Genomic DNA, 25078 nt, shown 5'->3' with positions numbered 1-25078 from the left:
TAAATTATATATGCCAAAAGTTATAAACAAGAAAAATAGGAAACGAAAGTAAAAAATGATTCACATGTAAAGATTCAAAATAAACAACACATCTATTATGCATATGTACTGGTAAAAAATTTCATATAAAAACTTTAGTTGAATCTCATAAAAGATAATTATCATAATAATCTAAAAACATCTATTTAAAGCTTCAGATTAAATTGATGGCTGCCACTCTCATTCCAAATAGTTGCACTATTGGTTAAATCAGCTTTACTTTTGTTGAGTTTATGGCAATTATGGACACATTTCTTAATAGAATTTGTTTTAAAAGCAGCCAATTCTAAACTTAAAAAAATATATAAATTTTTAAAAATTTAGAAAAATGTATTTATTTATGACAAAAGACCCTAAACTTGCATACGATTTAGTTGGTCTAGGATTAAGAAGAAAATAATAATTCCCTAAAAACAAGATAAACCTCAGATTATATTTAACATTTTCATACATTACCAAACAAAAACAGGAATAAACGCAAAAAACGTATTACCAAGAATTCAAGACCAAAAGGCTTATCTATATAAACAACAAGAGTCCTAATTCAAAAACTACACCAAGCTAATTTATTCTCAGTTAAACTAAAACATATTTTAAACACACAAAGTTAAAATGGCGGGCCGTGACATCTTCCAGCTGCGTTTCGCGGCTGTCGCGGTATCCGTCGCCGTATTGACCTTCCTAGTCTCCAGCCAAGTCACAGAAGCATCACGTATGATGAGCTTATGTTCTCACACCGCGTATCCATCTCTATGCCAACCTATGATTAAACGTATCACCAACCCAAGACGCGCCACGCACAAAACCATCCAGGCTTTGGAAGCCAAGACAAAACTGGCTTTAGCTGATGCGGCTAGGTACAAAGATGGTAACCAAGCGATCGCTACGTGTTACGCGGTGTTTAGCGATGCGGTTTATAATCTTGCGAACGCGAGGAAGAGTATAAGGAAACGCGATGTGATGGCGATGAACACGTTTTTGACAGCGGCTGTGTCTGATTACGGAGTATGTGTGGAAGGGTTCATTGACGCGAACCAAGTTAATACGGTTCAGAATGTAGCAGTTGACCTGAGAAAAATTAGCAGCAACTGCTTGACGTTGTCTACATTGGTTAGATGATCGATTACAAAATAACCATTTAATTTAATTTTTCTCAAAACAAACAAAAAACTAATTAATTTCGTCTACATGAATAAGGAGGAAGGAAAAAAAGCTTAAATGATTGAAAATGTTTTTTCTTATGTTGCAACTTTTGTTTTGAGGGGAGATATTTACTGGATCATCATTTGTCATGTAAACGCCACTGGGTGTTATTAATTTATATTTGATTTTTTTTTGTAAATTAATTGCTGTTAGAATTCTTTTTCTTATGGTAATTTAAAAAATTTCAACCTTTTATACTTGTCGATTTGGTGCAAAGATCATATACTTAGTATTTAGCATGTATCTTTTTGACAATGTGAAGAAATACAAAACGAAAAAGTACATGACTGAACAAGTGGGCTTTTGGACTCTACTACAAAGCATATAGATGGATAGTGAAAGCTTAAAATATCTTCTGTGATTCGTGGTTTGTGAATGGTAGAAGCAAAAAAAAAACATGTCGACCAAAGAAGAAAAAGTACAAAGAGAAAGAAAATATCAAACAAATAGACAAACAGAAAAATAGAATTAAAATAAAAAATATTAACGTTGATAAGAGATTCTCTATTAAAAAATAAGAAAATATCACAAAGTAGGGCCCATAGATACCGACCATCAACGGGGCCCAAGAAGATTCACACACGAGACTTGGGCTCTCTCTCACTCTCTACCGTCCCTCCCACAGGCTCGAATCACGAAGAGACACGTGGCGTAATCGGAGGATAAAGTGACCCCCTCGTCTTACTTCGATTACACGTGAGTGTGTGGAGTGAGTGAAGAAGGGCGACGAGCGAGAGAAACCTCACTCACTCACCTCAAGGATCATCCAAATCCTGAGTTTTTCAGATTTCTTCGCTTCGTGTTTGCTCAACAGGTGAATTGTTTTTGAATTTACATTCAATATCGTTTGGATTCTGCTAGTTTTATAGGTGCTCCCGTTTCGATTTCATGGTTTCTGTTTTTAGAATATAAAACTGAAAATACGCTCTCTTTTGTGTATAATTCTTCTCTTATAGTTATATGTATATCGAACTTGTTCCCATTAGCTGATGAAGTAACTGCTACTGTCTAAAAAGTTGAAAAAAGAAAAAAAAAATATTTAAAAGAAGAAAAAGTGTTATTCTTTTCTTAGTATAATTTGTTTGTTTATTTCATCCATCTGTGCAAAGCTTGATCCTTTTTTGTTTTATTTAACCAATACTTTACTTATCAGATCCGCCAAGCTTTGATTCAATTGTGACTAAAAGAAAGAAAGCATGAGTAACTCCGTGGTTCATCACTTACTTAACCGGGGTTTCACTCGTCCTGTGAGTTTTGAACATCGTAACAAGCTCAACTCGTCTTGCGTTCCTGCTGTGGGGAAGATTGGCAAGTCAAGTCTGGGTACTCAGTTATACGGGAAAGGTCTTCAAAAGACAGGACGGAGGCTGATCACTGAGACAGGAAGACCTGTTTCGTTTGTGACACGAGCTGTGCTTGCCATGGACCCCGCTTCTCAGGTACATTCTTTTCATTTCTTATGGAGATCGCTCTAACCAACATTGACATTGTTTGGAGTGTGATATTTGTTTGCAAACTACTCAATCCATGGTAGGTGTTTTTTCTCCAAAAACTAGTCATGGACCTGAATGATATGCACTTCTGTGTGGAAAAGAAAAAAAACTTTGTTTTCTCCCTTTTTTTTAAACTAAGGTAGTAATTGCAAAAACAGATGCTAAATGTTCATGAAATGTGGAGCGCTTTTGCATTGCTCTCACAAACGAATGCATAAGATGGTTATTTTATTGATATGTTCTGAAAAGTTTCATCTTTCTTACAGACGGTGGAGAAATTTAATCTTGACGGAAACATTGACTTACTGGTAAGTCTATCCTTACAAACAATGGATATTATTTTGTTGGTTTCAAATCCATAATATTTCTGCGGTGCATGTAATTCAATAGGTTGAAGTCACTTCTGCAACTGTAAGAGAAGTGAATATCCAGATAGCTCATACAAGTGACTCATTGCTTCTACACTGGGGTGCAATACGTGACAACAATGAGTATGTTCTTTCTCAAATGATGTTAATATGTTTCTTTAAGCTTACTATGACACATTGTTTTGTTAACTTTCTTTCTTATTTTCCGTGTCAGGAAATGGGTTCTACCTTCTCGCTGTCCGGATAGAACTATAAACTACAAGAACAGGGCGCTTAGAACTCCATTTGTGAAAGTGAGTTTTAAATTCATTCCTCGCCATACTACTTGTGATGGTATGTTTTCCAGTGTGACTTAAGATTTTCAAATGGTGCTTTGGGTTCTCACTCACAGTCAGGTGGCAACTCTTACCTTAAACTAGAGATAGATGATAACGCCATACACGCTATCGAGTTTCTTATATTTGACGAAAGTCGGAACAAATGGTGAGCTTGTTTTCTCTTCTTCTTACTATTTAAAGTAGAACAGCTAGCTACTTAATTTTAGTGTCGTTTCTCATAATCTTAACATATGCAGGTACAAAAGCAATGGTCAAAATTTTCATATAAACTTACCCACGGAAAGGAATGTGGATCACAATGTTTCTGTCCCTGAGGATCTTGTACAGATCCAAGCATATCTTAGATGGGAGCGTAATGGTAAACAAAACTACAGCCCTGAGAAAGAGAAGGTAAGCCGTTGTACCTATACAAGCATATCTCTTAACGATATTTTTCTTTGATATCATTTTAAATTCTTTGAGTTCATTACCTGTAAAAAGTTCCACAATTTTTCAGTTAGATATTAAGTGTTTTATATCTGACTGATCAGCAAATGAATGATGCCATGATGGGTTAAAGTTGTTTGTCACTGGTGGTTCTTGGATCACAGTGGCAAAAAAAAAAAAACTTTGCTTGGATTATATTACGAAAATAGCACTTGAATAAGCTTGGCTGATGCCATAAAATATATTTTGTTGCTTTATCTGGTAAACCTGTATAAATCTAGTTGCTTTTCTACCAAGTACTCTACATTGTGTGTATATCCTTTGTGTTATAGTTAAACAGAGTTTTTATTCTCTTGTCAATAGGAGGAGTATGAAGTCGCCCGTACGGAGCTACGGGAGGAAATGATGAGAGGTGCCTCAGTGGAAGATCTCCGAGCAAAGCTGTTGAAGAAAGATAACAACACCAGTGACTCTCCAAAATCTAAGGGGACTTCATCCAGTGAACAGGAGTCGCAGAAAAAAGTTTCCAAGCAACCGAAGCAAAAACAACATTTTAGCACTGAGAAGATCCAGCGCAAAGCAAGGGACCTGAATAAGCTTATATGTAAGCACGTTGCTGATTTTGTCGACCCAAAATCCATATCCTCAACTGAACCACGGGCCTTAACAACTCTCGAGTTATACGCCATAGCAAAGGAGGAACAAGAAACCACTCCAGTCTTTAGCAAGAAAACATTCAAGCTTGAAGGCAGCACGATTTTGGTCAGTTGATAGTATCAATCTTACTCTCTTTTTTGTTTCTATTTGGTTTAGATAAACATCCGACAAGTATATTCTAATGGCAAGTCACTGTTCGCTCTATTTAGGTTCTTGTCAGTAAACTTTCCGGAAAGACGAAAATTCATCTGGCAACTGATTTCAAAGAGCCAATAACCCTTCACTGGGCTTTGTCTCAAAATGGTGGAGAGTGGTTGGTAAGTTTAATTTTTAAATTTCTCAAACAAGAGCATACTTTTCACATTGATCGCATATTTGTTTTGACCTCTTTTTGGTCTGAGTTTATGGGTCTTTGACACTGCAGGACCCACCTTCAGATATACTGCCACCAAACTCTTTGCCAGTACGTGGCGCTGTTGATACACAACTGACTATTTCTTCAACAGATCTTCCTAGTCCGGTATGACTAGCGGAATCTATTGAACTATAAGCAGAATAGCATTTGGATCTAGAGATTGTATATAAACGCCTCATGTTAACCAAAACTGTAGGTACAAACTTTTGAGTTGGAAATAGAAGGCGACAGTTACAAGGGCATGCCATTTGTACTCAATGTTGGTGAAAGGTGGATTAAAAATCATGACAGTGACTTTTATGTGGACTTTGCTAAAGAAGAAAAACATGTTCAGAAGGTGTCTCTTCCTTCTTGGTCTTCTTAAAACTCTTTCAGTTGGGTCTACTCTCTCCTAGATACTTAAATTTTGATTGTTCATTTGACAGGATCATGGTGATGGAAAAGGTACAGCCAAGAATTTACTGGATAAAATCGCAGATCTGGAAAGCGAGGCCCAGAAGTCTTTCATGCATCGGTCAGTTTTTCCTAATTCTTATTTTCGTGTTTTAGACTTGAAGAAGCTTAACTGGCATTCCTTTTGTTAAATATTTTTCTGCTTTAAGTCCCTTCCAAGCCGGTGACCCAACTTTAGCTGTTTCGTTAGTTTTCTTGGGTCATACAACTTACAGTCGATGGTCCATATACAATGATCGCTAATACAGTGACTGGTCCAAGTTCCACAATTACTAAATTTATACCCTCAGTCATAAGTTCTTTTGTGCATGAAGTGATTTGCAACTTCCGGAAAGCACTGACTTTAATGACGGGGTAAATATTACTTTTTGTATTTGTAGATTCAACATTGCAGCAGATCTTGTGGACGAGGCAAAAAATGCTGGTCAGCTGGGATTTGCAGGGATACTAGTTTGGATGAGGTTTATGGCTACAAGACAGCTTGTGTGGAACAAAAGCTATAATGTTAAGCCAAGGTACAGTTCAAATAGTGTGATTCTTATTCTGCCGCAGGGGGAAAATTATAATATCTTATGGGAGTCTTCTAACTTGTTCTGACATATGGAAATGATGCATTCGCTTACAGCGTCGTTCATTAACTTACACAACTCACTACTTTACTGCAGGGAGATAAGCCAAGCGCAGGATAGGCTGACTGGCGGTCTACAGAACGTTTATGCAAGTTATCCAGAGTACAGAGAACTCTTGCGGATGATAATGTCTACTGTTGGTCGAGGCGGTGAAGGAGATGTTGGGCAACGAATCCGAGACGAAATTCTAGTTATCCAGGTTGGTCTTTATATTCTCTATTTATTTGAAACATGAATGAGATACTTTTGTTAGTTATAGGATTGAGTGAATTTCTTGCTTGCAGAGCAAAAATAACTGCAAGGGTGGAATGATGGAGCAATGGCATCAGAAGTTGCATAACAACACTAGTCCAGATGATGTTATCATTTGTCAGGTATTTGAACTTTCACCTAATAATATAATGGTTCATGATTCTGTTTCCAGTCTTAAATCTTTCTCTCGACACTTTTCTCGCTTAGGCTTTGATGGATTATATCAAAAGTGACTTTGACATGAGTGTTTACTGGAAGACTTTGAATGACAATGGCATAACCAAAGAGCGACTCTTAAGTTATGATCGTGCCATACGTTCTGAACCAGGTTTTAGTAGTGAACAAAAGGATGGTCTCCTCCGTGATCTTGGACACTACATGAGGACTTTAAAGGTTGATTCCCCTTCTGTTAGCCGCTTTTTTCACGAATCTAGCTTCACCTTTCTTCTGCAAGCTCGGTCTGATTTCCTCTTCTTGTTTTTACTGAGGGATATCATGTAATTTGTGGTCTTCTTTACTTTTCTTAGGCTGTTCATTCGGGGGCAGACCTTGAGTCGGCAATACAAAATTGCATGGGCTACCAAGATGATGTAATACCATTGTACTAAAAAGTTACAGTCAATGATTCTTCTTGGAATTGGTAACTGATCGTTTTTGTTGACTTTCAGGCCAGAGGTTTCATGGTCGGGGTGCAGATAAATCCTATATCAGGATTGCCTTCAGGATATCCAGTACCTTTCCTCCCATCTTATTTCAAGAATTTTATTCACCTGTCAAATCAGTACAACTTACATTGTGTTGGCACTTCCCTCAACAGGACTTGCTTCGTTTCGTCCTAGAACATGTTGAAGAAAAGAATGTTGAGCCACTTCTTGAGGTGTTATACTTTTCTATCTACTAGTTCGATATCATTTTTACTATTGATTTGACCTCTTTGGAACGCATCGTATATTTACCATGAGAAGGAATATTGATGTAGGGTCTGCTCGAAGCTCGTCAAGAGCTAAGGCCACTTCTGCTGAAATCTCATGACCGCCTCAAGGATCTATTGTTCTTGGACCTGGCTCTCGATTCTACTGTCAGAACAGCTATTGAAAGAGGATATGAACAACTGAATGATGCTGGACCTGAGGTTAATGGATTAATTACTCTTTATGATAAATTCTTTCTGAACATCATCGGTCAATAGTTTCATTAGAGATAGTCTCTTTTTCTTATATTGTGCTTTATATTGCAGAAAATTATGTACTTCATCAGCCTCGTTCTTGAAAATCTTGCCCTTTCGTCAGATGACAATGAGGATCTTATCTACTGCTTGAAGGTGAACATTCAGTGACTCTGCCAAATGCTATAGAACATTATCCATTGACTGGTTTCACCAAGATCTAGCATTTTTGGCTTCCTTAACTAGTCTAATTTACCATTTCCACTAGTATATCCATGTTTTATACAGAATTAAGATCCCTCTTGTGGCTAAACCTCATGGTCTAAAATGTGAAGAGCTTAGACAAGATACATGATTATGTTCTACTGGTTTTTCAGGGATGGCAATTTGCCCTCAGCATGTTCAGGAGCAAAAAAGATCATTGGGCTCTGTATGCAAAATCTGTTCTTGACAGAAGTCGACTGGCACTTCAAAGCAAAGCTGAGAGGTACCTTGAGATTTTGCAACCATCGGCAGAGTATCTTGGATCTTGTCTTGGAGTCGAACAGTGGGCTGTAAGCTACTCTTCCTATATCTGAAACCATCTTTTTTTTTCATCCATTATTTTTATATTTCCCTGAAACATGAGATAACCACTTTTACCAGATTAGCATATTCACTGAAGAGATCATTCGAGCTGGATCTGCTGCAGCATTGTCTTCACTGGTTAACCGACTTGACCCAGTTCTTAGGCAGACTGCCAACTTGGGAAGGTTAGATGGACAAATAATTATCTTAACTAGTTAATATGATTCTGTAGCAAGTTGCATATAATGTTTTGTTTCGCTTTCTCTTGATCAGTTGGCAGGTTATAAGTCCAGTAGAGGTCGTTGGATATGTCATTGTTGTGGATGAATTACTCACTGTACAGAATAAAACCTACGACAGACCTACGATTATAGTTGCAAACAGAGTGAGAGGAGAGGAGGAAATTCCTGATGGTGCTGTTGCAGTACTTACACCTGATATGCCGGATGTACTATCTCATGTTTCTGTTCGAGCAAGAAATGGAAAGGTAATAATATAAACTGTCACCATGATGCCAAACGGTTGTTGATGCTCGTGGTCTGTTCATTCAGCTTTGTCTGGGTTTCACTGGCAGATCTGCTTTGCGACATGTTTTGATTCTGGTATCTTAGCTGATCTCCAAGCAATGGATGGAAAATTGTTGAGCCTAAAACCAACCTCTGCAGATGTGGTCTATAGGTGATTATACTTGTTTGTTTGTTTGGGGATAAAACTGTGTTCTTACTTATTGTTTCGTCTTACTCAGAGAGGTAAACGATAGTGAACTTTCGAATCTAAGTTCGGACAACTTAGAAGAAGCCCCTCCAAGCATTTCTTTGGTCAAGAAGCAGTTTGTGGGTAGATATGCTATATCGTCTGAGGAGTTCACAAATGACTTGGTTAGTGTAGCTTTTCGCATTTTTTTTTATTTTTGTATAGTAAGATCATACAGCATAATACTTACATTTACTCATGTTTTTATAATTGACTTCACGGGTCTGAGTAATACAACCCCATTATCTTTATCTAGGTTGGTGCCAAATCAAGAAATATTGGATATCTGAAAGGGAAAGTTCCTTCTTGGGTTGGTATCCCAACTTCAGTGGCGTTGCCTTTTGGTGTTTTTGAGAAGGTTCTCTCCGAAAAGGCGAATCAGGTACGATAGCATACTCTCTTAACTAGTGTTCGGGTTTAACAAAATATGAAGACAATTAGCTGATTTTTGGTCACTTAGTTTAGCTGTTCTTTACTGGTGGTCTTCATCTGGAGATATTAAGAGTAGAGTTAGTTCCAAGGTTTCTTAGGATTTATCTACCAAGGTGCCTTAGTGTGCATGACTAATGACCATCATGAAGTAGTTCCTGTCTAAACCAATACATCTTAAGACTTTGATTTTTTCATGATTACCTTCACCCAAACTCAATTCCCACTCACTCAGTCTCCCTCTGGATGTGGCAGGCGGTGAACGAGAAATTGCAAGTATTGAAGAAAAGTCTTGATGAGGGAGACCAAGATGCTCTCGGAGAAATCCGTAAGACAGTGTTGGGACTAGTTGCACCAGCAGAACTGGTATGTTATATTACTTTTTTTAACGTGAGAACCTTGTGACACAATCATCAATTATTTGGCCCCTTCATTGATGCGTTTACATTGCTTGAGTTTGGATGTTATTTTCTTGATACCATTGATCAAACTTGAACCTTCTAATTTTAAATCGAAGTGCATATATCTGGAAGGGGTAAAATGTAGAGGTTTTCCTAATAGAAGGGTGCCTTTGCAATGGTTGCGGTGCCTAGGTTGAAGAACTGAAAAGCACTATGAAAAAATCCGACATGCCATGGCCGGGTGATGAAGGTGAACAGAGATGGGAACAAGCTTGGGCAGCCATTAAAAAGGTCAAATCTCATTGCTGCTTAACTTGACTATGTCAAATCTCACTAAATGGCTATAAAACCTCAGGTTTGGGCTTCAAAATGGAACGAGAGAGCGTACTTCAGCACGAAGAAAGTAAAACTGGATCACGACTATCTCTGCATGGCTGTTTTGGTCCAAGAAGTCATCAATGCAGACTATGCCTTCGTCATTCACACAACCAACCCTTCTTCTGGAGACTCATCAGAGATTTACGCCGAGGTAAATTATCTACCATGTGTGAACCAATGAATCTTTCAACTTTACCTGACTTTTTCCTTCTATTTTTGGTTTCAGGTTGTCAAAGGCCTAGGTGAAACTCTTGTAGGAGCCTATCCTGGTCGGTCTCTGAGTTTCATCACCAAGAAAAACAACCTCGATTCGCCACTGGTACTAAAAGCTAACCCCCTAGTGTGTTTTTTTTAATGTTTAAAAACTTTAAATAGGATGTTATCAAAACCGATTGGGCTATTTATTGTTCAGGTGTTAGGTTACCCAAGCAAACCGATTGGGCTGTTCATAAGACGTTCAATCATCTTCAGGTCTGATTCTAACGGAGAGGATCTCGAAGGTTATGCAGGTGCAGGTCTCTACGACAGGTAACATAAACAAAACTCAAAACCTATTGTCACTTTCTTGATTACATCATTTCAACAACACTTGCGGAACAATGAAACGTTCTCCTTTTTGTTTGGCAGTGTACCAATGGATGAGGAAGACAAAGTTGTGCTCGATTACACAACAGATCCTCTGATCACGGACGAGAGCTTCCAGAAAAAGATCCTCTCAGACATTGCACGCGCAGGAGATGCCATTGAGAAGCTGTATGGAACTGCACAAGACATTGAAGGGGTGATTAGAGACGGGAAGCTCTATGTCGTCCAGACACGACCACAAGTGTGATCAAATACTCCGACCACTTCACAGTGTATACGATCACGTTCTTTGTCAAGCGAACTTCTTATTTGCTCTATAAGCAAAGAGTATAAAGCATAAGCATATAGATCAAAATGTGTAGTACAAAATAACATCACATCGCATTACCATTAAAATGTAACATATATTGGAGTTGAACTAAGCTTATTCAGCTTTCTCGTGGTTTCTTCAGAGTAACTGAAACTGCTTGCCGTTTCAGTGGTCGAGCAAGAGACTACGTGAAGTTTGCTTTTATGGTTTAGTGACTCAAAGGTGTCATTACAATTCTAATTAACTTAAGCAAGTTATAGACTGTAGTCTCTAGGGTCAAACTAACAACAAAAAAACTTTATTTTTATCATTAAGATTACATTATTTGGCAACGTCCACGAAATAAGATGGAATTGAAGTTACACTATTTTTTCTGTTTCTAAGTTAAGTTAGCTGCCAAATGATAACCACCGGCCTCTTTGACTTTTCTGTTTTCTTCTCTATTTCTACTTTTATTTTTGGTTTCTACTAATTTAATGTCTTTGTATTGGAATCTCACGAGTGGGTTTCTCTGAACCCAACCACCATCTCATTCTCAGTAGTTCAGTTATTACATATTAGAAATGTATATCCACAGTTAAAGCACAGAAATCCAAATGTGTGCACTTAAATAGAAACCACAATAATATGTAGAGATCACATTACCGGTTTGACCAATGATCCCAAGTATTGCAATAATGTCATCCGCTTGCGTAAGAATCACACACACACACACACACAGAGATATTGAATTCATGTTTTCAACAAATAAAATCTTGGTTAAGATAGGAACTGTCAATCAATGAAAATTATGGTATTCACGATAAGTACTAGTATGAGGTATAATGATCTTGCTAGGCTAACTAATGACTAATGAGTTGGTTTTGAATTTTACGCAAAACAAAATGAAGGATTAGTAAATTATCGTATTCAATGCTTAACTAACAAGTTTAAGCTTTCTTTCTTCATATTTTAAGAACCCACTCTAATAGTGGAACTGTGGAAGAATCTTCAATCTGTAACTTGGTACATTTAACAGATTTTATATCTAATAATATAGTTTAGGAGTATAAATCTCATCAAGTTATATAGCGTGTAGTAGATTCCGTATAACAGTTCTTAAGGTTTATGCGAAACAAGTATCAAAGTTATGATTTGTCAAAAAAAAAAAAGTATCAAAGTTATGTTTGCCATGCTATATCGAATCTTATTATCATGTCCATGATTTGAACATCATGCATGTCTTCTAATTTCTTCCCTTCGAGAATATCTTGCATGTGTATTGTTCGTTGAGTAAATTTATGTACTACACCCATTAATTGCGGGTAGTAATTATTTCCATCAATGCTAGACATCAATTAAGATTAATTATCAAATGGACAAAAAGTACTACAGAAATATGAAGCACATAACTATGTACGTATAATATTATACTACATATTACTATATTAGTATACCACCGTACGTACGTATTCTTATTATTTTATTATATATAACAATAAATTAGTTACAAACTGAGAAATAAGTAATGATAATTGGTGAGAAATTGGGAATATATTAAGGGTGGCATGCATGGATGGGTCCCCAACATACGCACTCGAGCATGCATTGCTAATACCCAGCCGCGCGTGCCAACTAATAACTGTTTTATTGTATAGAATATGTTGATGCTGTTTAACTTTGTTTCTACAACGGTTACTAATTACAATAAACTAGGTTACGTGACTTCAAATGTACTGAGCAACGTATCCTTGCTTAAATTGCTACAACAATGCCATTAATTACGCTAACCAACAAATTCTTTTGTCAAACTTGAAATCGAGTATTCCAATTTCTAAATGCTTTTTGTTATGTCGTTTAACTAAGAAATCGATTCATTAATGCTAGCAGAAATAATAGTTTGGAAAGAGTTTAGACTAAAAAGCATTAAAAATTCTCATATTTATTTGATACTTCCTCCGTTCTGTTTTAAAAGACGTTTTGGAAAGAAAAAAATGTTTCAATATACTTGTTGTTTTTCAAAAAACAATGTAAATTATAGTGATAAAAGACTATAGTTACCCTATATTTATTCCATTTCACGTGATTTAGTATCCAAAATAATCAATTAATGAAGGATAAGAAAGGAATTGCATTTGGTGCATTAATCTGTATGAAAGTTTCTATAACGACATATAAAAGAGACGGAGGGAGTATGAAGTAGTACAGATTAACTTTCTTATGATGTATTTTGTTGGAAAATAAAAATACTCAAAAATGTAGCTTTCATTAGAAGATTATATTTATAGTTTTTTAAACTTTGGTTGAGAATTTTTGAACTTAATTAAGCTCACGTCTTATATTCTAAATATGACATATTGACTAAATAGTCATTTTCAATAACAAGACGTCAAATAACTTTTTTATTGAAAGACGTCTTTTTAATGATTTGCAACTTATTATAAAAATAAATTATATGAGTTCTTCCACATATAAATTAATGATTTGCAACTAAGTCACTTAATTTCATATTATCCATAGCATCATTTTAGTAAAATGGTTAATAACTTATAAATTAAGTTTATTGTCACACCAAAAAAATTAAGTTTATTGTCCTCGAAATATATACTAATAGTATGAGGAGATGGTAGCTGACAGAAGGAACATATAGGGAAAAGAGAAAATTGAAAAAGATAACTTCAAGAAGCAACAATAAAATAATATTTATAATTGTAACTTCCTCTATTTGTCTCTATAAAGTTAAGAAAAATGTTTTCTTAGAATAAAAAGAGAACACTAACTAACAGAAAGTAAAACAAGAAGAAGAATACATAATTTTGACTGTCATTATCATAAGGAACATAGCAAACGCAAGACTTCCCTTTATTTTTGGCTACATATTATAAAACATACAACGTTTCAGGCTTTGTATTGCTGCTTGGGAACACTTCCTCTCCAGTCTCCCCAACAGTTTTCTCTTTTGACCAACTTATATTATATTTATTTGATTTTTTTTTTTGAAACTAATATATTTATTTGATTTTACTTATTTACTTAGATGTATATTTTCATTTTCAGTGTTGAGACTATTAACATAATAACATATTATATTGTATATTTTTGTAGAGTGATAATGTATTTTCTTTTAATTATATTTTTAAGAATACAATGGAGACACATACAAAAGAGCACCATCCTAAGATCGAAACTTATAAGGTTCAAGGTCTAATATTAGAGTACGGTCCATCTTTACACTTATTACCTGTCATGAAATTGACATCTTAACATATCTTAAGGGTAGAAAAGAAAAAGCTTTTAAGATAGACTGAATCACATATATAAAATAAATAGAATTGTACTGAAAAAACATTATTATTCGAAAGCTCTCTCTCATTAATCAACGCATGAGACATTCAGACAAAAAAAATTGTATCCTCAGTGTCGGCTAAACAGTATTTGTAGCAAGCTGATTCTAGTTGATTTTAAGGAGGAGTGTGCGTACTCGTTTTATTCAGCCATGAGCAAAAAAAAGGCATCGTAGTTAGATTTTGTTTTAGTCACTTTATCTCGTCACTTTATTACGTCAGTGGGCTATTATGATTTTGTCATTTTTATTGGTTCCTTAATATTCTTGGAGAATAAAGAAAACAAAGGCATGAATGATTTCATCACTACCCAAAGTATTTACATCTCCAACACATATAAACATTTAGACTATTACTTTGAGACACCACAATTCCATAAAACCCTTCACTTTCTCTCTCCCCTCACTTTCTCTCTCTAACTCTTTATTTATTGACATAAGACCCCTTTTTTTTGAGCAACCACATAAGACCCCCCAAGAAGACAATGAGAGTGTTCTTGATCCTTTATTTGAGTTTGAAATGAAGAAATTTATCTTCAAATAGCTTTGGAAATGGTGAGAGCTTGAGAAGATTATAAAATTCATTTGTTTTTGTCTTCTTTCGTGCACTCTCTCAATTCTTTTATATCAAGAAAACGTTTTGGGGTTTTTGATGGGAGGAGAGTTCGTGTTGAGGAAACCCAGAAACGGCATTAAATGCCGTCGTTTCGACCGATGCAATACAATGAGACAAACAGAAACAGAGTTGTTCTCAGAAGAAACAAGAGAAAGAAGACGAGGAAGAAGAAGAAGCTTCTTCTTAGATATGATCATTTTCTTTCGTCCTTGTTTCTCCAACTTTCTCTTCCTCTCTCTTTTTATCTTGTCTTCTTCTTCTTCCTCTGTCTTGTCGACGGAAACAGAGTATCTCTCGCCGAGAAACCAAACTCTCCGGCCACTCGAGGAGCTTAACAAGCTCAAAGCCATTAATCAACATCTCAGGAAGATCAATAAACCTTCCGTCAAGACAATTCATGTAAGTGAGATAATCTTCTTTTTTGCTCTTCTTTAGAAATTAAAAACACTCTCTTTACTCTGTTTTTTTGCTCTGCTTTAGAAGTTAAAAACACTCTCTTTACTCTGTTTCAAGAACCCACTCTGTTTCTGCTCTCTGTTTCATGGTCCCCTTATTGTTGCAGAGCCCTGATGGTGACATCATAGACTGTGTTTTATCACATCAGCAACCAGCATTTGATCATCCCAGATTAAGAGGACAGAAGCCACTGGTAAAAATTACATATGCTTAATCTTAATTACACACAGTTATTAGATCGTTAATGATAAACTAATTAATATGTGAGATTAATTATTGAAGGATCCCCCTGAGAGGCCAAGTGGGCATAATAGCAGAGGATTGAGACCAAAGAGCTTCCAGTTATGGAGAATGGAAGGAGAAACATGTCCTGAAGGAACAGTCCCTATCAGAAGAACAAAACAAGAAGACATTCTCAGAGCAAACTCTGTTTCTGCCTTTGGCAAGAAACTCAGACATTTCAGAAGAGACACCAGCAGCAATGGCCATGAAGTAAGATTTTCTCTTCTTTTTTTATTTTCTCTTTGGTTTTTGGTCTTTTTTAAACATTAACATCATTAACAAAAAGAAACTTAAAGAACTTTCTTTAGTCACTGTGGATTTAGTTTGAAAATACAAATGACACAAGCATAAGCATATATATCTTTATATTTTTTTCTCTAATAAGTTAAACTTCGATAGATCTTTGGTCCATCAGCTATAATTATTAGCAAAGTCTAAAGAGAAAATAAATTCAAAATTCAAAATCTAACATTTCCAAATTATAAATCGATGGAATTTAAATGTTTACTATCTTTAGATGAGAAGACGAAGTGGTCAAAGAAATTGGCAAGTGTTTTCAATTTCATTCTTTTGTTTATTCTTCAAAAATTCATCTTTTGAGAATTGTAGAAAAGGAAAAGATAGACAAGCTTGTCGGTAGAAAACAACCAAAAAAGAGAGTATTGTGTTACACTACCAAGGTGTTCAAACAAAAAGTGTTACACTACCAAATAAACCTCCTTTTGATTAATGATTTATCTTCTTCTACATTCTGTCAGTAAAATACCTTTTCAAAATAATATCATTAAATATAGCGTCCCTTAGTATAAAATAAATCCTTAGTTTCTAGATTTGGAAAACACAAACTCTCACGAAATTAAAGCTCTGCCACGTTTCTACTATATCCATTTTATTTTCATGACATAAGCTGCATAGCCAGGAAAAATAATACTCTTATCTTATCTACTTAATACGCAGAACAAGTATTAGCATTATGAAAACCCTTTTACAAAAAAAAAAAAGTATTAGCATTGAAAAGAAATTAGCAACACCATGTAATAATTGTTGATTAGTGGTAATTAATTACTTGGTTTGGTTATAGCACGCGGTAGGATACGTGAGTGGAGAGAAATACTTTGGAGCAAAAGCAAGCATAAATGTATGGGCTCCACAGGTCCAGAACCAATACGAGTTTAGCTTATCTCAGATTTGGATTATCTCTGGTTCTTTCGGTAATGATCTCAACACCATTGAAGCTGGCTGGCAGGTGATTTTTCTTGTTTTTATATGTTTTCTTGCTGCTTAAACTTTCACTAATATAGTAGACCAATAGGTTAAATTTAAAATTTACCAATTGTTATATACTTTTTATACAACAGTTATGCATTAGGTGGTATCAATTACTAATTATGCAAAATTTATCTGCCATTAGGTGAGTCCGGAGCTCTATGGAGATAATTACCCAAGATTCTTTACTTACTGGACTGTAAGTAATACAACGCCAAGCAAGTGTGCCTTTGTATTGTATAAGTTTTAAGTCTATAACTAATATGCTCTTATGTTTTTGGAGATAGAACGATGCATATCAAGCAACAGGCTGCTACAATCTATTGTGTTCCGGTTTTGTCCAAACCAATAGTCAAATTGCTATTGGAGCTGCAATCTCTCCCTCATCTTCATTCAAGGGTGGACAGTTCGATATTACTCTCCTAATTTGGAAGGTACAATTCGAATATATAATATAGTCTACATATAAATATATTCTCTTATAACCACACTACTGCTTTTACTACAATATTCATTCAACCTTTGAAAATTTAGGGTGCAGAAAAAATCAATCTATTGCTTGCCTTTAATAAGAAGATGCTCTTTCCTTTCTCTTTTTATTATTTTCTTTAGAAAAAGGGAAGTATACTTGAGTATCATACCACTTATTACAGACACTCTTTACTTTTCTTCCAAGTTATTCCTTTTCAGTTCTTTGATACATTTGTCCCCAAATAGTTCAACATACCAACTCTCAAAGCAATGCTATGAGCGTGGCTCATGAGTTACAAAAACTATAGTACTATTTTTTTTTCCTAGCCTCACATGGATCATAATTAAAGGTATACATTTTTCATATTAGTTTTTTAGAGGACTACACGCAGATTAAACATTTTATTCTTCAATGTGGGGTGCATTATTCATGTAAAGTGATAATATTTGATAAAAAATTGACTATAAATATTATTTAATATTCAGAGTTAATAATTAAATACTATTATTCAGCAATAGCTAATGCATCCTGATTTAAGCATTTAGATATGTCTTTTCAGGTTTTCATGCAAAATAGATTAAGTGAATTTTGAAAACAGAGGATTTATACGTGTTTAATTGTTAAAACTAAAATTAATGTTCAGGATCCGAAGCATGGAAACTGGTGGCTGGAGTTCGGGTCGGGTATTCTAGTTGGGTATTGGCCATCTTTCTTGTTTACACACCTGAGGGAGCATGCGAGCATGGTCCAATACGGTGGTGAAGTTGTAAATTCAAGCCCATTTGGGGCCCACACTTCTACACAGATGGGGAGTGGACATTTTGCTGAGGACGGGTTCACAAAAGCTTCTTATTTCAGAAACATCCAAGTAGTTGATTGGGATAACAATTTGGTCCCTTCTCCAAACCTTCGAGTACTCGCAGACCATCCAAATTGTTATGATATTCAAGGTGGATCTAATAAGGCTTGGGGTAATTATTTTTATTATGGCGGACCTGGCAAAAATCCTAAATGTCCTTAAGAATATAAATGTAATTAGAAATTTAGGGATTTAAATTTATTGAGAAAAAAAGAGAAAATTCATGGTGTTTTAGGTGATATCTATATGGTTATAGGTAAATGTTGTTTTCATCATCTATAATTGTGATTATGGTTCATTGTTGTGTTCCAAGGCATAGTGGAGCTTTTAAAGTCACACTTGCATACTAAAAATAAGATTCTTTTTTTTTTTGCACCAATAGAAACATAAACACAAAAATTACAGGATTAACAACCACGATTAAATAAAATCCTATAAGAGCACAGATCTCATGGACTAAACAAAAATTGAAAACTTTTAATATCAGAAAACAAAGCGTCTAAGGACTCATTTCACATTAAGCATACTCAACCATTATCAACAACCCCAATTTTTTTAATAGAGTATGTCTCAGAAATCCTTGAGGAGTCATCTTTGAAACCAACCATCCTATTCTGCAGCTTCTATATAGACCATCCATGGACAACAAAAAACCTTCCACAAGTCTCCAAATTTCTCAAAAGCACCCGAAAAAGAAAGAAATCAACATTTTCATCGAACTTGATTTCTTTCTTCAATGCTTCTATTGCATCTAAGCAATTTTCTAGAGCAACCGGTTCGTCCAAGAAGGTCCTCTTCAACTGAATGGTTTGAAAGTTAATAGATCAAATCTTGTAGCGATAAAGTAGTGTTTTCAATAAAGCTTCATTTTGACCTTTATTGCTTCAATCCATCCCATAGAAATTACTTATTGTTGTCGAATTAAAATTTTTGTTCATTATCTATAATATTATGTGCGAAGTGATTTTTGCCACAAAGTTCTCACATTAAAAATTATAGTAGTTAATATCGTTTATTATCTTTAATGAATAAAATATATAATTAACCAAAAAAATGAATTTACATTTATTTGATTAGATAGGTAATTAAATTAATAATAATAAAATAATCCAATTTTTTTATATATATTTAAAAATAAAAGGATAATTCTTACATATATTGTGTAGTTATCCAAAAATTATAAATCAGAAACATAAAGCACATAACTAAATATTAATCAAATAATATTCTTAATTTTATGTAATTAAAAATAAAATATTGAGTGATTTCTAAGATTTATTTATTAATAATAAATATAATGTTAAAAATGTACATAAGAATTTTCTAATCAAACTTAAATAATAATTTATTATTATAGTTTTTAGTTATTGATGCATATATGAATAAGTAATTACTAGGTGTTTTGCCCGCACATGCGGGCATAAATTTTTTATTAATACTTATTAGTTTATGTTTTATTAATCTAAAACCAACATAATATATTATTTATGGTTTAAATAGTTAAATCAAACATCAAAGTATTTATATATGTCAAATATTTTTTTTTATCAAAATATATACTTACTATTGTGTTAATTTTTTTTAAAACACTCATATCTTAGAAATAATTTAGAAGATATCTTTATATAATTTTTTGCTTGACTAATATTTAATTATCAATTGTTTTTTTATCTTAACTTTTAACTTTTATAATAAAATATTGTTTTCAGATACCAACACAATATATATAAGAATAATATTATTTTTTATAATTCTATTATATTATTTTATAATTAATTATTTAATGTAACATATAACATATAAACTTTATACTATTAAAATAAAATTCATTATTAATTATATATAAAATTCTGTAAAGATATTGTTTAAAATTCGTTTTTAATATAACATAGAAATTTAATATTATTAACATTCGTTTTTAATTACATAGAAGATTCATTAAGGATAATTTTAAATTAATATATTAATCACTCAGCTAATAACAAATAATAAATTAATGATTTAGCTAAAACCTAATAAAAACATGACAAGTAAGCAAAATTGTCTAAAATCATGGAAAATTTGACAAATAAACAAAATCACTTCATAGTATAGATATAATGTTCTACCTAGTACGTACTGACTATACCTAGTTGTTTTATAGTTATTATCCTTCTTAAAAAATCGTATTTAAAAAAAATATAAATTAAAAATATCAAATAATGAATAAACAGGATTTAAATTTGTATTAGATACAAGTTTTAGTTTTGGATGACTGGATTATATGATTAAACAGGATAAGGTTACATCAAAGCGAAGATACAGTTTGGTTATCTTCCAGCGCCGATCCTGCGTGCTCCGCCGTTTCTCTCAACCGATCACGATTCACAAAAACAATAACAAAAATAAAAATAATTAAAGTGGGCCTTGGAATCCATTACAATATTTGCAGAAACTCGATGAGTTTTGTAATAAGAGAGATCAGGACTCATTAGTCATTACACATGGTCTGCTTCAGCTAAAAAGATTGGTGAGAGGTGGGCATAGAATACATACAAGTGGATGCCAAAAAAAAAATTGGATAATACTATAAGAGAGAGAGACGTACCAGAACTGAATTGACGAAAATGTACCATAATTTTAATTCAAAACCGGACAGATTTGGTTCAATTAAGAAATGGAACCATTTGAACCGAACCAAGTTTCGTTTGTTCGACAAATATAAACTTAGGAACCGAACCAATTTTTGTTGATCAAAAAAAAGGAACCGAACCAATATGTTCTCTAGGTCTACTGGGTCCGCAAAACCAGATCCCTTAAAAAAAATTGCCGGTTAGTTTGCCTTGAAGTTGAAGCAAAGCGCTTCTTTTCGGCTTAGGCAGGACGAAACCCTAAAGAAAGATGGTGATGCGGAGAGTAGGATCCTCTGTTGTCAATGTAATTGAAACGACGATTCTTCCGTATTATAATACGTTTTGGGTATTGTATTATTGGTTTTGATTCAATGATTTTTTGCAGGGTAGGATTGGCCAATTCATGAAGCGTGTGTGGGTAGAAGAGGTCGATAAGAAACCAGGCCAAACTCTCCTAGTACTAGCCGGTTCAACGTGGTACGCTTACCATGAGCAGTGTAAGTGTTGATTTGAATCCTTGAAATTGTTTTCAATTTTATTTTTTTAATGTATTCTGAGAAATATACTGATTTTGATGAAAAGCTGAGGAGGCGGGCAAGATATATAGTAAAGCAATTTCGTAAAGAAATAGCGGAAACCCTCTTGCTGAAGGAACGGGTTATTGAGAGAAATGAAGCTTTGACTGCTAAAAAGGATGAATTGGTGAGTTTTTTGTTGTTCTCTCTCTCTCTCTTTGAATTGTAGCATAGATTTTTGGGGCTTGGGAGAACATCATAATTTATTTGTATGAGGCACATTCTAGAAATAAATATCTACCTTCAATATAATTTATGATTAGTATTTTTTTTCCAATAATTTATTTATTTTATTTTATTTTTATATAGTTCATTGTTTAGTATTTTTAAAATAATATTAGTGCTTCAAACTTATATTCAAATCTTATAAGTGTAACATCTCCTTATCATTCCCTATTATTTTGATAGTTTAAAACAACGAAAAAAAATAATCTTAATTCATCAATTTACTACTATATTTTTTTACAACAAAAGGCTAGTAATCTAAGTAGATTTCAAATCCGTTAATCGAGAAAACTGAATTAACATAAACATAGCATCAATTTATTACTATTTTGAAGATTAATTTGAGTTCTTCTGTAAGTTTGGAATATCCTCATATTAATTATAAATAAATAAATAAATATTAACCAACTTTGTTGCCGCTCTAATATGATCTCTTGTTTTAGCTGTTATTAATTGTGATCAAAAACTTTTTATCGCTACAAATATTTTAGATGCAATTCGTATATTACATCTCAACCCATCCAATAGAAATTACTTATGGTCGTCCATATATTGAAACAACATTCTTAAACAACAATTCAGTTTCAAAAAAAAAAATATATATATTGAAACAACATTCTTGTTCATTATTTTTATACAGGTATCCTTCTTAAAAATTCGTATTTAAATAAAATATATATAAATGATTAAACTGTTTAATTTAAACAGGATAAGATTACATCAAAGCAGAAAGATACAGTTTGGTACTATCATGGAACCAATCTTCCAGCGCCGATCCAGCGTGCTTCGCCGTTTCTATCAACCAATCAGAATCCAGCAAAAATAATAACAATAAAAATAATAAACTAAAAGTGGGCCTTGGAATCCTCCTATTACAATATTTGCGGAAACTCGAGGAGCTTGTAGAGGAGAGGTGAGGACTCATTACACATGGCGTGCTTCAGCTAAAAGATTGGGGGGAGAGGTGGGCAATAGATACAAGTGGACGCCAAAATAACATTGGATAATACAATACATAAGAGAGAGAGAGACGTTGCCAACTTTCTCGGGGAAATTTCAAAGTTTTCTCTTTTTCTTTTTTTTTTCTGGGTTTTTCTTCCCTCAAAGGAGCATCCTTTTGAAGAAGGGTCTCTCTGCATTTGCCTCCCCTGTTCCGGGGAGTCTATATTATAGGATAAAGGAGATTCCTTTTTTCTTTATTCTTAAGATGATGATGATAAAGTTGTGGATGGTGACATGTCTTCAACTCGCTGAGCTTTTCGTGAGCTCTGTGGTGCATTTGATATATGGGTTTTATATATTCAGCACCGCTGTGGCCGGAGATGTTTCTCAGAAGCTGAGTGATTATCTGTTCAAGTCAAATGTAGGAGGAGAAACAGATCAAAGTCAAAGTAATGTTGAAGGTCTGCCTCCTATTGTATTGGTCCATGGGATCTTTGGATTTGGCAAAGGGGTAATAATAATGCACAAAAAAAAAACTCAATTTTTTCTTTATATTTTTTTATTAAATTCTTGTGGGTTTTGATTTTATTGTATTGATCAGAGGTTAGGAGGGTTATCATATTTTGGTGGTGCTGAGAAGAAAGATGAGAGGGTTCTTGTTCCTGATTTGGGATCTTTAACAAGCATCTATGATAGGTATTGAATATGCACATTTTCTTAAATAATGTTTAAATCATTATGCTGATGGTAATAACAATGGTTTTTTCAGGGCAAGGGAATTGTTTTATTATTTAAAAGGAGGAAGAGTTGATTTTGGTGAAGAGCATAGTGACGCTTGTGGACATTCTCGTTTTGGAAGAGATTATGGAAAAGGTTAGATTTTGATCTGAAACTCTCATTCAGAGACTAATAATGTGGATTCTGACTTTGGTATGTATGTGTGTGTGTGTGTGTTTAGGGCAATACCCTGAGTGGGATGAGGATCATCCTATTCATTTTGTGGGGCATTCAGCTGGTGCGCAAGTTATACGCTTGTTGCAGCAAATGCTTGCAGATAAGGTTTGACTTTAATGGTTTAAAAGCTTTGGTTGATGATTGATGCTAACATGTATGTCTGAAACTGTTGTGATGGTTAGGCTTTTGAAGGGTTTGAAGAAACGAATGAGAATTGGGTTCTGAGTGTGACATCATTGTCCGGAGCATTCAATGGTACTACCAGGACTTACTTAGATGGCATGAGGTTAGTTTCCTTCTTGAAAGCAAATGTGTGTTCAAGATTAGTTGGTTCTTATCACTCTTTATCTTTGTTATTACAGGACAGATGATGGAATAAGCATGAAACCGATATGTCTGTTGCAGATATGTCGTATAGGCGTGATAATGTACGATTGGTTAGACATTTCATGGCTGAAAAACTATTACAACTTCGGGTTTGATCACTTCAACATCTCTTGGAAGAGAACTGGAGTGAGAGGTCTAGTTGATTGCCTTGTCGGAAACTCGGGTCCTTTTGCTACTGGTGACTGGATCTTGCCTGATCTCACCATCCAAGGGTCCACAAGTCTTAACTCAAATCTCCAGACGTTCTCGAGCACTTACTACTTCAGCTACGCAACTAAACGCACACGCAGAATGATGGGGATGACGGTTCCTTCGGGTGTTCTTGGAATACACCCTATGCTTTTCCTCCGTGTCTTTCAGATGAGTCAGTGGAGGTTCCCGCAAGATGTTTCTCCTCCTTACAAAGGCTACAGGTAAAGACACTCAAACTTTTAAAACATTCGTTCTTGAAGTTCTTGATGGGATCTAAAATGTTATGGAATGTGAAGGGATGAGGAGTGGCAAGAGAACGATGGGGCAATGAACACGATATCAATGACGCATCCGAGGTTACCAGTGGAGCATCCGAGCAGGTTCATAAGGAGTGATTCAGAGTGTCAAACGTTACAACCTGGGATATGGTGAGTGATGATTCTCATATTGTATAACATATCCATGAGAGTGGAAAATGAATGTTGATGGGATGAAAAATGGTTATTGCAGGTATTATAAGATAGTGGAAGCAGATCACATAACGTTCATAGTGAATAGAGAGAGAGCTGGAGTTCAGTTTGATCTGATATACGACAGTATCTTCCAACGTTGCAGAAAACATGTTTTTAGGAAGATTCCTCAGACTCTTCCTAATCAGTCTCCTCGTTGTCCTAGCTCTCCTCGTTGATAGCCCAAAAACCAGCTTTGTACATTGATCTATTTTCGTTTTCAAATGTTTTTAGGGTCGTTGAGCCTTAATCTTTAGGCAATTCATCAGTTGAGATATGTTCACTGTTCTTATGCTCTCTCGTTTTTGTTGTAAGTTGTAACCTTCCGTTTAAAAATGTATAATACATTTGTTGTTTTGTCATGTTGGTGGTCTACTGCCTAATCTTAATCCCATTAGGGTGGGTGGATACAAGTCATATTCTATCTACCGTATCTTAATACATCCTCCTCCTCGAAAAGAACAATCATTATATTGTCTATGATGAGGACCCAGTGGCAAGAAGCCAAGAACTATCAGAAGACAGAAAGAACCCAGTGGCCACTAAAG

The 25078-nt window shown here is 34.6% G+C and overlaps 4 protein-coding genes across 4 annotated transcripts; all 4 read left to right on the top strand.

Annotated features, from left to right (window-relative positions):
* Positions 1-579: 579 nt before the first annotated feature.
* LOC103843263 lies at positions 580-1433 on the top strand. Its single transcript, XM_009119962.3, has one exon. The coding sequence runs from the start codon at positions 652-654 to the stop codon at positions 1156-1158; it is 507 nt and encodes a 168-aa protein (XP_009118210.1). The 5' UTR covers positions 580-651; the 3' UTR covers positions 1159-1433.
* Positions 1434-1815: 382 nt separating this feature from the next.
* LOC103843262 (alpha-glucan water dikinase 1, chloroplastic) lies at positions 1816-10998 on the top strand. Its single transcript, XM_009119961.3, has 33 exons — positions 1816-2056; positions 2396-2681; positions 3002-3043; positions 3126-3226; positions 3318-3396; positions 3495-3586; positions 3678-3831; positions 4231-4629; positions 4734-4841; positions 4949-5044; positions 5136-5276; positions 5365-5453; positions 5773-5907; positions 6058-6220; positions 6306-6395; positions 6481-6666; positions 6801-6863; positions 6942-7004; positions 7091-7150; positions 7253-7405; positions 7511-7594; positions 7816-7992; positions 8084-8190; positions 8279-8492; positions 8580-8683; positions 8751-8883; positions 9015-9140; positions 9443-9553; positions 9781-9879; positions 9944-10117; positions 10193-10285; positions 10379-10494; positions 10594-10998. The coding sequence occupies exons 2-33, from the start codon at positions 2439-2441 to the stop codon at positions 10796-10798; spliced, it is 4200 nt and encodes a 1399-aa protein (XP_009118209.3). The 5' UTR covers positions 1816-2056; positions 2396-2438; the 3' UTR covers positions 10799-10998.
* Positions 10999-11303: 305 nt separating this feature from the next.
* On the top strand, positions 11304-18450 carry LOC103843260. The gene is made up of 7 exons (XM_009119960.3): positions 11304-15198; positions 15362-15448; positions 15538-15747; positions 16619-16783; positions 16949-17002; positions 17091-17237; positions 17919-18450. Exons 1-7 carry the CDS (start codon positions 14836-14838, stop codon positions 18294-18296), a joined length of 1404 nt encoding a protein of 467 aa, XP_009118208.1. The 5' UTR covers positions 11304-14835; the 3' UTR covers positions 18297-18450.
* Positions 18451-22287: 3837 nt separating this feature from the next.
* Positions 22288-24892, top strand: LOC103843258 (lipase). Its single transcript, XM_009119959.3, has 8 exons — positions 22288-22999; positions 23090-23184; positions 23258-23361; positions 23447-23547; positions 23625-23728; positions 23805-24242; positions 24318-24449; positions 24532-24892. The coding sequence occupies exons 1-8, from the start codon at positions 22754-22756 to the stop codon at positions 24707-24709; spliced, it is 1398 nt and encodes a 465-aa protein (XP_009118207.1). The 5' UTR covers positions 22288-22753; the 3' UTR covers positions 24710-24892.
* Positions 24893-25078: the final 186 nt, after the last annotated feature.

The sequence above is a fragment of the Brassica rapa genome, chromosome A09, assembly GCF_000309985.2.
Source record: "Brassica rapa cultivar Chiifu-401-42 chromosome A09, CAAS_Brap_v3.01, whole genome shotgun sequence".
NCBI classification, from domain to species: domain Eukaryota; kingdom Viridiplantae; phylum Streptophyta; class Magnoliopsida; order Brassicales; family Brassicaceae; genus Brassica; species Brassica rapa.
This window is presented reverse-complemented; position numbering and strand designations above follow the sequence as displayed.